We start from the raw sequence: 12718 nt of genomic DNA, 5'->3' as shown, positions 1-12718 counted from the left end.
AAGACAGATTCATAAAACTGCGTGAAAGAAAAACTATCTTGGTCGCCCATAGCAACCAATCACGGCACAGCTTTCATTTTACAGGAAGAGAATGCAAAATGAAAGCAGCGATGGGATTGGTTGCTATGGGCAACAAAGACAGCGGGGCAGATATATAAAAAAAACGTCTAAACTAAAAACTGCCTGTTGCTCCTAGCAACGAATCCCAGCGTGGCTTTCATTTTCCAGGAGCAAAGTATGAAATGAAAGCTGTGGCGGGGTTGGTTGCTATGGGCGACAACCAGTTTTCATAAATCTGCCTCACTGGCTCTGTGGCCCATAGCAACCAATCACAGCGCAGCTTTCATTTTCCAGGAGCACAATCAGAAATGTAAGCCAGGTTGTGATTGTTTGCTACGGGGGCAACAGAGACCGTTTTATTTTAAGACAAATTTCCTAAATCTCGTCGAGCAGCTTCGCTTGTTACAGCACCCGAAGAGTTAACACCAAATCACGTGCTCGCGTTCTGTCACATTTCCCGTAAAACTTCCCCGCTCTTGACCGCCAGCTATCTCTCTGGCCCGTAGCCCTTGCTGAGTCACACTATAGTTATGCAATATCACGCAAAAACTTTTTTGCACCTTTTATTAAAAAGAAAAAAAAAAGAAACCCTATGGCCATTAAATCCCTCGTCTCCAACCAGAACAGGCAGTGAAGGGTTAACCCTTTCCAGGCAGAGTGTGCAGTTCTTTCCGCTAGCACAGAACGTTCTGCCAGATCAGAGGTCAGGACGAGACGGGCTTGGCGCTGGTCATGGCGAATACCTTTGCTTTCCTTTTATATGGTTTGACCGCGGATCTGATCAAACTTAACCCATGAAAGTCCACCGCATCATGAGCGCATGACACGCTTCCCCCCCAGGCAGTACCTCACTATCCATTCCAGACTTGTCAACCCCCGGTTGCCTGGTGCCAAAAAAAAGGTTGCACCATGGGGTATCTTCGGTTTTGGGGTTCCCCTTTAAGAGAAGACAATCGCAGAGCAAATCAAGTATTGGTTACTGTGACTTTAAGAGATACTCTGCTTGTCGTGGAGGCACTATGGCTGTCATGGGCGTGAGGAAGGTACGTGTCTGCTCTGTCACCCTGTGGAAAGCTGTGAGATCACATTGGTCGCTATATGGTGTTTTTATTAGAGCGCTGTATGGCGGTCTCTCGTACTTAGGTATAAGTATTGGTTACTGTCACTTTAAGAGGCGCTCTGCTTGTCATGGAGGCACCATGGCTGCCGTCAGGGTGTGGACTGTACGTGTGTATGAGGTTCGTGTAGTAAAAAGTCTCCCTGAAACCAGTTCCTAGGGGTGTGACACCGAGGATCGGGAAATCTGTGCGGTTTTATTATAAAATACGAAAGGTTCTGAAGTTTTTCATGTCAAATCTGTTACGGAAACTTCTGGAGAATTGTCTCCCTGGGAATCATGGAAATCGAGGAGCAGGAAAAGTCACTCTCAGGCCGGAGACAGGACGAGACGTCTCCTCCTGGCATAAGTGACTGCACCGTGGGAAGATCCGCCCGGGACGCCGTCATCGGTTCGCGGTTATTTTTGAGGTGATTAAAGGGAGACGACTTCAGAATACGGTTACAACGTCCTGACTGTCACTTATACTACGTTAGGGAGACCAGGCGTCTTCTTCGTCCCGGACATGTCCTCTTTCTGTAACCTAAAAAACTGTCCGGGATTAATATCCAGGATTCTCAAGGGGGGAGGCGCTATAACTAGTCTTAGGCCTTGTTCACATTTCTGTTCATTCGACATCCGTGAAAAAAATCAATCCGTGTTTCATTCGTGAAGGATCCATGTTTAGTCCGCGTGCCTGTTTTTTCCTTCCACGTGTCATCCGTATTCCACTGACACTTCTCAGTTGAAAATTTATTTAAAAAACATCAGTGAAAAATGGACGCTACACAGGTGTTGATTTGCATTGACCCATAGGCCTCAATGGGCATGTTGGTCTGCATCGTGGACCTGCAAACCTCAGACGCACTACTTGGGGTCCCTTAAAGTACACATTTTTGTCGTGACGCCAGTTGCAGTGAAGCAACAAGGGCACAGGGCCCCTTTTAGTGAAATGGATGGTACCCAGGGTAGGAATGCCAAAGTGGTGTAGGATGGCCTAATGTCCCTTAATGGCGTTGTACTTGTCACGGTGCTCCTACCTGGATACGCTGGAACACCAGGCGTGGCCGTCCGAAAGCAGAAAAAGGGGTAGTTGAATGGTGGGATGAAGAACAAATTTAGTCCAGACCTTGTGATGAACTTGATAACAGCTTTAATTAAATAAACTTTCTTCCAACACGATTTACAGGCTTTGTCTTGGTTTCCAGCAGGCTTTGGCATTAACGGTGGCAGGCAAACAAACTCAACCCTGCTACATCTGTCGCTCTCTGGCTCTGCTCTGCTAACAGGATAACTGTAAAACTTAGCTTTAGCTGTACTTTCCTCTGTAATCTGGTCTCTAACTTTCTTTATCCAGGAAGCTTTCTCCTCCTGGCTTCTGAGGCTTCAGGCTTTGGCCTCTGTGTCCAGCAGACCTGAAGGTGCTCTAGCTGGCTTAGGCAGGGATGAGCTCCTGCAGCACAACCTCCCTTGGCAGTGGGTAAACTAGACTGACTTCTAACTGACTAAATTTCTCCCTCTCTTGGAGAGATCTAGAATGGAAAGGAGGTTCCATTCTCTGCAAATGTAGCTCTGCCATGCTTGCCGCCATCTGCTGGTGAACCAGTTACATTACACTGAAACAGTCACATAACAAGAAATAGCAATACACATTTTGCACGACCTGGAAATTAATACATGCAATAACATTAGGTTAACCATAGAAGACAGTAGCAAGGCGCAAAGGTGGTAATGCCACTCTGGGGCGTTACAGACCAAAGTAGCACAGGTCAGCAAAAAAATACTGATGTGTGAACAAGCGTGTTAAAATCAATGGGTACATGTGCCGTCCATGAAAAATGCAGACAGCACACGTCAGTGAAAAACAGAAATGTGAAAGAGGCCTTAGAGGTCAGGAGGCCTCAGGGAGTGGTGAATATGCGCTTTACTCACCGCTCCATGGTCCTCTTCAGCAGGTGACGGTCCTGCATATCAGTGTGAAGAGCAGGAGTGGCGGCGCTTGGTGGAGTGAAGGAGAGGTGAGTATTTAAAAAAAAAATTCCACCTGGTCTGAGGTTTGCAACTCTGCATTTAGGGGAATGAGGTGTTGGGTGGGCCGAAGGGGTAATTTCTGAGCAGTGGCAGCCCAGGGGTGTGCATGGCATACATGTGGGTCTTTATGAATTTGTGAGCTGATTTGGACTTTATTCTGGAATCTGAATAAATTTGAGGCTGATCTGGGGTCTGTATGAATTTGAGGCTGGTCTGGGGTCTGTATGAATTTGAGTCTGGTCTGGGGTCTGTATGAATTTGAGTCTGGTCTGGGGGTCTGTATGAATTTGAGTCTGGTCTGGGGTCTGTATGAATTTGAGGCTGGTCTGGGGTCTGTATGAATTTGAGGCTGGTCTGTGGTTCTGTATGAATTTGAGGCTGGTCTGGGGTCTGTATGAATTTGAGGCTGATCTGGGGTCTGTATGAATTTGAGGCTGGTCTGGGGTCTGTATGAATTTGAGGCTGGTCTGGGGTATGTATGAATTTGAGTCTGGTCTGGAGTCTGTATGAATTTGAGGCTGATCTGGAGTCTGTATGAATTTGAGGCTGATCTGGGGTCTGTATGAATTTGAGACTGGTCTGGGGTCTGTATGAATTTGAGGCTGGTCTGGGGTCTGTATGAATTTGAGGCTGGTCTGGGGTGGGTATTAATTTGAGGCTGGTCTGGGGTCTGTATGAATTTGAGTCTAGTCTGCGGTCTGTATGAATTTAAGGCTGGTCTGGGGTCTGTATGAATTTGAGTCTGGTCTGGGGTCTGTATGAATTTGAGTCTGGTCTGGTGTCTCTATGAATTTAAGGCTGGTCTAGGGTCTGTATGAATTTGAGGCTGGTCTGGGGTCTGTATGAATTTAAGGCTGGTCTGGGGTCTGTATGAATTTGAGGCTGGTCTGGGGTCTGTATGAATTTAAGGCTGGTCTGGGGTCTGTATGAATTTGAGGCTGGTCTGGGGTCTGTATGAATTTGAGGCTGGTCTCGGGTCTGTATGAATTTGGGGTCTGATGCATGGTGGACTGGTTGTAGCAAGCTGCAGAACACCCCATGCATTCATAATGAAGAACACCCCATGAGGTGTGATGAGACACAGGCTGTGTTATATAGAGATGTAAATGGATGGTGTGGGGTCTGCTGATCCTCATTGTGTTGGAGGCATGGTGTTCTACAGAATGAAGATCAGCGGCTGCAGAAGTTTTTTCGTCCATTTCCATCAGTATATAACACAGTCTGTCTGTATCTCATTGCAGGCCGTTGCCACAGTTATAGCCTTCAGCAGCATATAGGAACAACCGAAGGGACGGCGCCCCCCACAGCCAGGTAGCATTATTTGATGTGCCTGTTGGCCAAATTTTCTAGAAACTGCCTTCCTAGTCAACCTGAACAATGTCCAAACACATGCAAATTCATGGAAGAATTACAGAAAAAATGCCTGTGTTTTTGTCTCGTGTCTCCCCCCTTCCACCAAGTGCAGGTGTCCGTCTGCCTCATGCCACCATCCTGCCCCAAGTGTCCTCCTTTTTGAAAACCAAAATATGGTCGCCCTATACTACATATAGTGAAGCTTGGGTTGTCTGATTTGTAAATAACATAACTGGGTCTGCCTGCACCCACCACTAGGGGGAGCTCACTGCATATGAGCTTATACATCTGGTATAGAACTCAATGCATAAAGCTGTAGTCCAGGGATGTCAAACTCGTGGCCTGCCAGCTGTTGCAAAACTACATCTCCCAGCATGCCCTGATAGCTGTAGGATGCCCGAGCATGATGGAAGTTGTCGTTTTTCAACAGCTGTGGGGACACGAGTTTGACATTCCTGCTGTAGTCTAGTGGAAGCTGCAGGTAGAACAACAGATTTGATAATTTACCTACTTTTGTCTGCCTGCAGCCGCCACTAGGGGGAGCCCTCTGCATATGAACTTGTGCAACTTGTAGAGAACTCAATGCATAAAGCTGTAGGTTCCTCCTAGTGGCAGCTGTAGGTACAACAGATGTGAAAAATAACCTGCACCAACTACTAGCAGGAGCCCTCTGCATATGAACTGATACAGCTGGTATAGCACTCCATATATAAAACTGTATTCTGTAGGCTACCCCCTAGTGGCACCTGTAGGTACAACAGATTTTTTAAATGCCATAATTTTGCCTGCCTGCAGCCGCCACTAGGGGGCGTTTGCTGCATATGAACATATACAACTGTATTTTGCGATCCGCAAAAAATATGGATGAAAGCCCTGTGATGTCCATGTTGCATCCGTTTTTTTGCCAAACGAAATGCGCAGCTCCACTCGTGCAGCGGTTTGATCATGCGCTTGCACATTCGCTGTGTACGACGGAGCTATACCTCAGGAGGATCTCTCCCACATGGATAAACACTGACATATGTCACCTATAGGTTCCCATGAGTTGTTTTTGCAGGACGGCTGTTGTAGCAGTGGGTTAGGAACCACTGAGTCAACCTACAGATTTTACTTTGGGCTAATCCTAAGGGCATAATCCTGGCAGTCCCCTGGTTTTACCCCTTTAACCCCCCTGTACAGGGATCTGGAGTTCGCTGCAGGGGAACCACCAGGCCTCTACCTCCTGGAGTAGTCTCTGTTTGGTTGACAGCTGAGTCATGGGGGTCAGAGACACCAATGCAGGGCACCGGGGGATCAGGTGAAATCGTAGTCAGAGACAGGCCAAGGTCAGGGCAGACAGAGTACGAGCAATCTGAAGTCAGGGCAAACAGCGAAGTGTCAATATGGAGATCAGGCATAGGTCAGGTCAGGCAGCGGAGGGTCAATATCCAGGAAACAGGGAGAAATCAGTACACGGGCAGACAAACACAGCACACCTTTGCAGGTACCCTCTCATGGCGGTCACCAGCTATTGGGTGGTGTGAATTAGGGTACGCGTATGCTGGCCCTTCAAGACACGTTCACATGCGCCTTGCGGCAGTGGGCGGAGGCCATGCTAACATAAAGCAGACCCCAGAGGCAGGGCCCGCCGCATGGGAGCAGAAGACAGGGTGAGTGCACCAATGTCTGCCCGGGAGAAGAGGATGGCGGCGAGCACAGTGTGACTATAGTACTGGGGCCCAGGAGAGAGCATAGCCCTATAACAGCTGTCCCTGTGCTGCAGTGTGATATCAGGACTAATTATAAACCTCCTATAGCTGATATGTGATATCTACCAGCCGGGGGCTCAGGGAGAAAGGTTATCCACCGCTGTGATATGTACAAAGACACTGCTACACCATATTGTGGTACAGGGATGTAGCAGAGCCAAAGGTACTACCATTTTTAGAGTTTTGGGGTACATTCACATACTGAAGATTTAATGAAGAAATATCTACACATCTGCTTCATGAGGAATGAGGATGGATAGATGATAGATAGATAGATAGATAGATAGATAGATATGAGAGATAGATAGATAGATGGAGAGATATGAGATAGATAGATAGATATATGAGAGATGGATAGATAGATAGATATATGAGAGATGGATAGATAGATAGATAGATAGATAGATATGAGAGATAGATAGATAGATGCCATAGATTTTCTTAGGAGAGCAGCGCCACCTCTCGGCACTGGCAGTTAGCGCCACCTGGATAGATAGATGGATAGATAAAGATGAAAGAAGGCCAGCAGCACACCACGGATTTCAATGGAAAACGTGTAGTTTATTCACCCAGAGTCAGCAGCTAATAAACTACACGTTTTCCGTTGAAATCCGTGGTGTGCTGCTGGCCTTCTTTCATCTTTACATTGCATTAGACCTAGGTGCCGGTTCACACTGGCCTGATTTGCACCCGCAACTTACAGTGTGCTGCATCCTCATTTTTTTCAAAGCATAGATAGATAAATATGAGATGGATAGGAGATAGATGGATAGACATGAGATAGATAGATAGATAGATAGATAGACATGAGATAGATAGATAGATAGATAGATAGATATGAATAGATAGATAGATAGATAGATAGATATGAGATAGATAGATAGATATGAGATAGATAGATAGATAGATAGATAGATAATAGATAGATATGAGATAGATAGATATGAGATAGATAGATAGATAGATAGATAGATAGATAGATAGATAGATGCCATAGATTTTCCTAGGAGAGCAGCGCCACCTCTCGGCACTGGCTGTTGGCGCCACCTGGCGGCGGTACGGCAGTAACACAGGAGGGGTGTAGGTGACGGCTGGAGGAGGTGACGTGCTGATGACGGCCCCGCGGGTTCCTCGCTCTCAGGCCGGGGTCAGGCTCACGTTTCCCGCCGGTCGCTTCTGCTGAGTGCAGGATGGAGTCTCCGCGGGAAGAAGAAGAGGAGGAGGAGACCCAGTGGTGGAGCCGGGAGGAGGAGGGGCCCCGGGAGCCCCCTGCCGCCTGTAAATACTGTGTGGCCGGTACAGCGCCCCCTCCTGACACGTGGCGGGGTGACTACTCTGCCCATCAGGCTGTGGATGGCTGAGGTCTGATCCCTGTCACTGCCCAGCTGTTATGACACGGCATAGGCTAATGGATGTTGGGGTGACCCTGGGACCCCCTGACACGTGACATGAAGTAATGAGACCCCCTTCCCCCACACATAGCATAGAGTGATGAGACCCCCACTGAAACTAACAGGGTCCCTAGGGGGTAATAACGCCCTTCCCTGACAGGTGACATGGGCTGATGATGCCCCCCAGACAGTTGCCAGAGCGGTGACAGCCGCTAACCCTAAACCCATCACAGGGTAATGACACCCACCCTCGCCCCTGGCATTGCCACCGCCTCCATACAGCGTTGTCTAGATCTGCTGGACACATTGTAACAAACCCTCAGCTATAAGGTTTTAGGCCTCTATAGGTAACAGTTGTATTCTCATTCACTGACAGCAAGCAGTGATCTTGGAAATTATGAGGTAATGGAGGCCAGAGTGTATTAGTAAGTGGCAGAGGTTTTCACTGTGAAGCTTTATTGTCGGAGACCCCCTTTAACCCCTTGTGGCCCTGCAGAGCTGTAGGTGGCGGTGCCCCTGATCCCACATACTTCTTCTCTTCCAGCCTCGGGAAGTCCGTCTCTCGCCCGGCGGGTGATCCTGCACCTGGACATGGACTGCTTCTACGCCCAGGTAGAGATGATCCGGAACCCAGAGCTGAGGGAGAAGCCGCTGGGTAAGTGTCAGCCATGTACCCGCAGGGAGATGGGGGTAGGCCTGCAGGGACCATGCCCTCAGTGATGCCCGTGGAGCTCCTCTGTCTCTGAGAAGGCGCAGGTACACTGGTGGCAGGTACACTGGTATGGTATAGGGGGCACACTGTTTCTGGGATTGTATGGTGGGCATACTGACCAGTATGGTATAGGGGGCACACTAGCTTGTATAGTATAGGGGGTACAATGTGGCTGGCATTGTATGGCAGGCACACTGACTGGTACAGTATAGGGGGCACATTTGCTGTGTACTGTATAGGGGGCACACTGTGGCTGGCACTGTATGGAGGGTAAACTAGCTGGTGTGGTATAGGGGCACTCTTTTGCTGGCACTATGTGCACGGTACACCGCCTGGCATTGTATGGCGGGCACACTGACTGGTATAGTATAGGGGGCACACTGGTTGGTATGGTATAGAGGCACACTTTTGCTGGGATTGTATGGTGGGAATACTGAGTAGTACGGTATAGGGGGCTCACTAGCTGGTATTGTATAGGGGGTACATTGTAGCTGGCTGTGTATGGCAGGCACATGGCTGGTACGGTATAGGGGACACACTGTGGCTGGCACTGTGTGGAGGGTACACTATGGCCTCCCACCAAAGTATAAGATGGCACATTGCTAGTATACGGCATTACTTAGGGTACGTGGCGGGTACCAGGTGGATGTGATGCGGTAAGTCCGCGGTGGCGTACAGAACCAGCAGTGTGCGCCACCGTAACCTGCCCTGCAGGGTCCTCAGCCTCTCAGATTCAGCTCAGACCCGCGGTGACCATGTTATACATGGCGGCACGCAGCTCTGGAGACCCAAGGGTTAAATTAAAGAGTTCCTGAGTGGGAGGGGGCTCCTCCCTCTACCCTCATAGGGTAAAATCCCTCTTATTAACCCTTTGCTTATTTGCAGGCGTCCAGCAGAAAACACTTATGGTCACCTGTAACTATGTAGCCAGAAATCTCGGGGTTAACAAATGCATGTCCATCCGGGAGGCGAGAGAGAAGTGTCCACAGCTAGTCCTGGTCAGCGGGGAGGACCTGACGCACTACAGGGAGATGTCCTACAAGGTCACCAGTGAGTGCTGGGGGTGGGGCAGGCGGGGGCCCCCTCCCTGGGAACCTGTATAACTTTCCGTTGCATCCCAGGTCTGTTGGAGGAGTTCGGTCCGCGGGTGGAGCGGCTTGGCTTCGATGAGAACTTCATTGACATCACAGAGCTGGTGGAGAAGAGGCTGCGAGACCCTCAGTGTGGCAGAGCCATGGAGGCGTCTGGCCACGTGTACAACCAGCAAGGTTAGTGCCTCTGTGGGGGTCATTCACTGCGGTGCAGTCACACTGCTGCCTTCTGTGTCCTGTAGGCCATCGGGATCAGATCAGCGGGGTTCCGACCCCTGGCCCTGCATCGTTTCCAGGCACAGCGCCTCACATTAGGTTGTGGCTGTGCCTGGTACTGCAGCCCAGAACCCATGCAAATGATACCGCTGCACCATGCCAGAAACCCTTTTCTTCCCAGTTCCAGATGCCAATGACTGGACTCACCAGCGCCTCATCGTGGGCTCTCATGTGGCAGCGGACATTCGGGCAGCAGTGTACAGCCGGCTGGGGTTGACGGGCTGTGCTGGGGTGGCATCGAATAAACTGCTCTCCAAACTCGTGTCTGGGACCTTCAAACCAAATCAACAAACCGTTCTGCTCCCGGAAAGCTGCAGCTGTCTGATCAACAGTCTTAATCACGTCCATAGGATTCCAGGTGTGTGTGTGTAATACCAGTCACTGCCACTAGGGGGACGTCAAATATGAGCTTCCTTTACAAGTATCATAGTGCATAGTAATGAAAGCTTAAAGGCTATGTACACCTTCAGGGACAATTATTTTTTATTTTTTTATGATTGCATTTTACTTATTTGGGCTAAAAATCATTTTTTTCAATTGGTCTTTATTAAAAATATTGAGCCGTTCTGTCAGAAGGGTTGACTGTTTATCTAGCTGTGTGAATCCTACTTTCACTTTGTCCTGGTCATCTATTAACCCCTATCTCTAAGAGGTCATGAACACTCATTTGTTAGATAAGATAAGGATTGAGCTATAATGAGTGTTTAGGCTGTCAGAGATGAGGAGCCATCAGCTAAGCTGCCTGACGGGAAACAGGAAAAATATAGAGCAGCTACTAGAGAATCTCAAGGCTGTACAGAGAAGGGGGCTCAAATTTTTGGTATTCCGTGAGGGGCATGGCGAGTTCCTAGAATTTAATTTTTTTATCACAAGTTAGCGGAAAATGATGATTTTTTTTTTTTCTTACAAAGTCTCATATTCCACTAACTTTAGACAAAAAATAAAAATTCTAGGAACTCGCCATGCCCCTCACGGAATACCCTGGGGTGTCTTCTTTCCAAAATGGGGTCACTTGTGGGATAGTTATACTGCCCTGGCATTTTAGGGGCCCAGATGCGTGAGAAGTAGTTTGAAATCAAAATGTGTAAAAAATGGCCGGTGAAATCCTAAAGGTGCTCTTTGAAATGTGGGCCCCTTTGCCCACCTAGGCGGCAAAAAAGTGTCACACATGTGGTATCGCCGTACTCAGGAGAAGTTGGGCAATGTGTTTTGGGGTGTCATTTTACATATACCCACGCTGGGTGAGAGAAATATCTCGGCAAAAGACAACTTTTCCCATTTTTTTTATACAAAGTTGGCATTTGACCGAGATATTTCTCTCACCCAGCATGGGTATATGTAAAATGACACCCCAAAACACATTCCCCAACTTCTCCTGAGTACGGCGATACCACATGTGTGACACTTTTTTGCAGCCAAGGTGGGCAAAGGGGCCCACATTCCAAAGAGCACCTTTAGGATTTCACCGGCCATTTTTTACACATTTTGATTTCAAACTACTTCTCACGCATTAGGGCCCCTAGAATGCCAGGGCAGCATAACTACCCCACAAGTGACCCCATTTTGGAAAGAAGACTCCCCAAGGTATTTTGTGATGGGCATAGTGAGTTCATGGAAGTTTTTATTTTTTGTCACAAGTTAGTGGAATATGAGACTTTGTAAAGAAAAAAAAAAAAACATTTTCCGCTAACCTTGTGACAAAAAATAAAGTTATATTAACTCACTATGCCCATCAGCGAAAAAATTTACAACTGAAGTGAAAAATTTTATTTATTTTTTTGCAAAATTTTTTGTTAATAACAAAAAAAAGTAAAAATGTCAGCAGCAATGAAATACCACCAAATGAAAGCTCTATTAGTGAGAAGAAAAGGAGGTAAAATTCATTTGGGTGGTAGTTGCACGATACCGAGCGATAAACGGTGAAAGTAGTGTAGTGCAGAAGTGTAAAAAGTGCTCTGGTCATGAAGGGGGTTTAAGCTAGGGGGGCTGAGGTGGTTAAGGGGTTGATACATATCCAGATGAATCATGTTCAGCAACTTTATAATAATTAAAGCCTACAATAACCCAAAAAACAGAACCTCACTCCCCAACCTACTGCAACTTGTACAAAAAAAGAGCAAGGATTTATGCAAGGTAAAAAAAAATCTCATTTATTCAATATAATCACATGACATTACAGGTAATGCTCAAAAGGGACAGGACATGGAGGACTGGGCCACAAAGGGCTATACCAATGTGGAGAATCACAATGGGGGATGATGTGACCATAAACAGCAGGGAACAACAATTACCAGAGGCCGTGAACAAAGGTGTGGTTGCGGGTGGTCAGTGTTGATGACTGACAGGGATCTGCCGTCATCCTACCCAATTATCCCAATCATTGGAGAAGGTCCAGAACCCTGAAGGATATGTTGACAAGGAGCCATTATGTAGCAGACATTCCCTGGGGAATCTTTGGGGGCAAAGGTCCTCCATGGGGTTCGAAAGCTTGTGGTAAATGTGCCGCATGCATGTACATGGAACGTTCCACCACTTTCTATGACGCCTCCGGGGACGCGGAGTTTAAGATCGTTCACTATATAACCTGCACCACTGAGAGAGTCGTATACTGGCTAACTTGTCCGTGCCGACTGATTTATATCGGCGTGACAACAAGAGCATTGAAAACTCGGATATTGGAACATGCCAGCAAAATCCGCACAGCCTCACAATGTAAAGACCAGGACGTGGATGAATTACAGTCGGTTCCACGGCATTTCCTTAAAGGGCTATTATCAGCTTAATGATCACTGTTAAATCTGTTAATGATTTAACAGTGATCATTTTTCTAAATATATTTTATTAACAAATCCCCACCCCTTAGAAAAAAATAAACCTATACTTACCTGACTGTTGTCTTCCGTTCCCCTGGTTACGGCCACCGCTCTCTCATGAATCGCGATGGCCACGCGTGTGCAGAC

The 12718-nt window shown here is 47.6% G+C and overlaps 1 protein-coding gene across 3 annotated transcripts; it reads left to right on the top strand.

Moving 5' to 3' along the window:
• Positions 1 to 925: 925 nt before the first annotated feature.
• On the top strand, positions 926 to 10241 carry LOC122937450 (DNA polymerase iota-like). Of its 3 annotated transcripts, none has more exons than XM_044292664.1 (5): positions 926 to 1103; positions 8224 to 8334; positions 9277 to 9441; positions 9513 to 9659; positions 9880 to 10238. In XM_044292664.1, the coding sequence occupies exons 2-5, from the start codon at positions 8271 to 8273 to the stop codon at positions 10128 to 10130; spliced, it is 627 nt and encodes a 208-aa protein (XP_044148599.1). In that variant the 5' UTR covers positions 926 to 1103; positions 8224 to 8270; the 3' UTR covers positions 10131 to 10238. The 3 variants fall into 3 exon arrangements, with proteins under 3 accessions (XP_044148599.1, XP_044148597.1, XP_044148598.1); XM_044292662.1 differs by lacking the exon at positions 926 to 1103 and adding an exon at positions 7381 to 7584 and having other exon boundaries at positions 9880 to 10241; XM_044292663.1 differs by lacking the exon at positions 926 to 1103 and adding an exon at positions 7381 to 7566 and having other exon boundaries at positions 9880 to 10237.
• Positions 10242 to 12718: the final 2477 nt, after the last annotated feature.

The sequence above is a fragment of the Bufo gargarizans genome, chromosome 1 (genome assembly GCF_014858855.1).
Source record: "Bufo gargarizans isolate SCDJY-AF-19 chromosome 1, ASM1485885v1, whole genome shotgun sequence".
NCBI classification, from domain to species: domain Eukaryota; kingdom Metazoa; phylum Chordata; class Amphibia; order Anura; family Bufonidae; genus Bufo; species Bufo gargarizans.
The sequence above is the reverse complement of the archived record's forward strand: the minus strand, read 5'-3'. Positions and strand labels throughout refer to the sequence as shown.

Coding starts and splice junctions, on each gene's coding strand:
- LOC122937450 (XM_044292662.1), top strand. CDS start 7,479: ATGGAGTCTCCGCGGGAAGAAGAAGAGGAGGAGGAGACCCAGTGGTGG. Junction 9,442..9,512: donor GATGTCCTACAAGGTCACCA/GTGAGTGCTGGG, acceptor GTTGCATCCCAG/GTCTGTTGGAGGAGTTCGGT. Junction 9,660..9,879: donor CCACGTGTACAACCAGCAAG/GTTAGTGCCTCT, acceptor TTTTCTTCCCAG/TTCCAGATGCCAATGACTGG.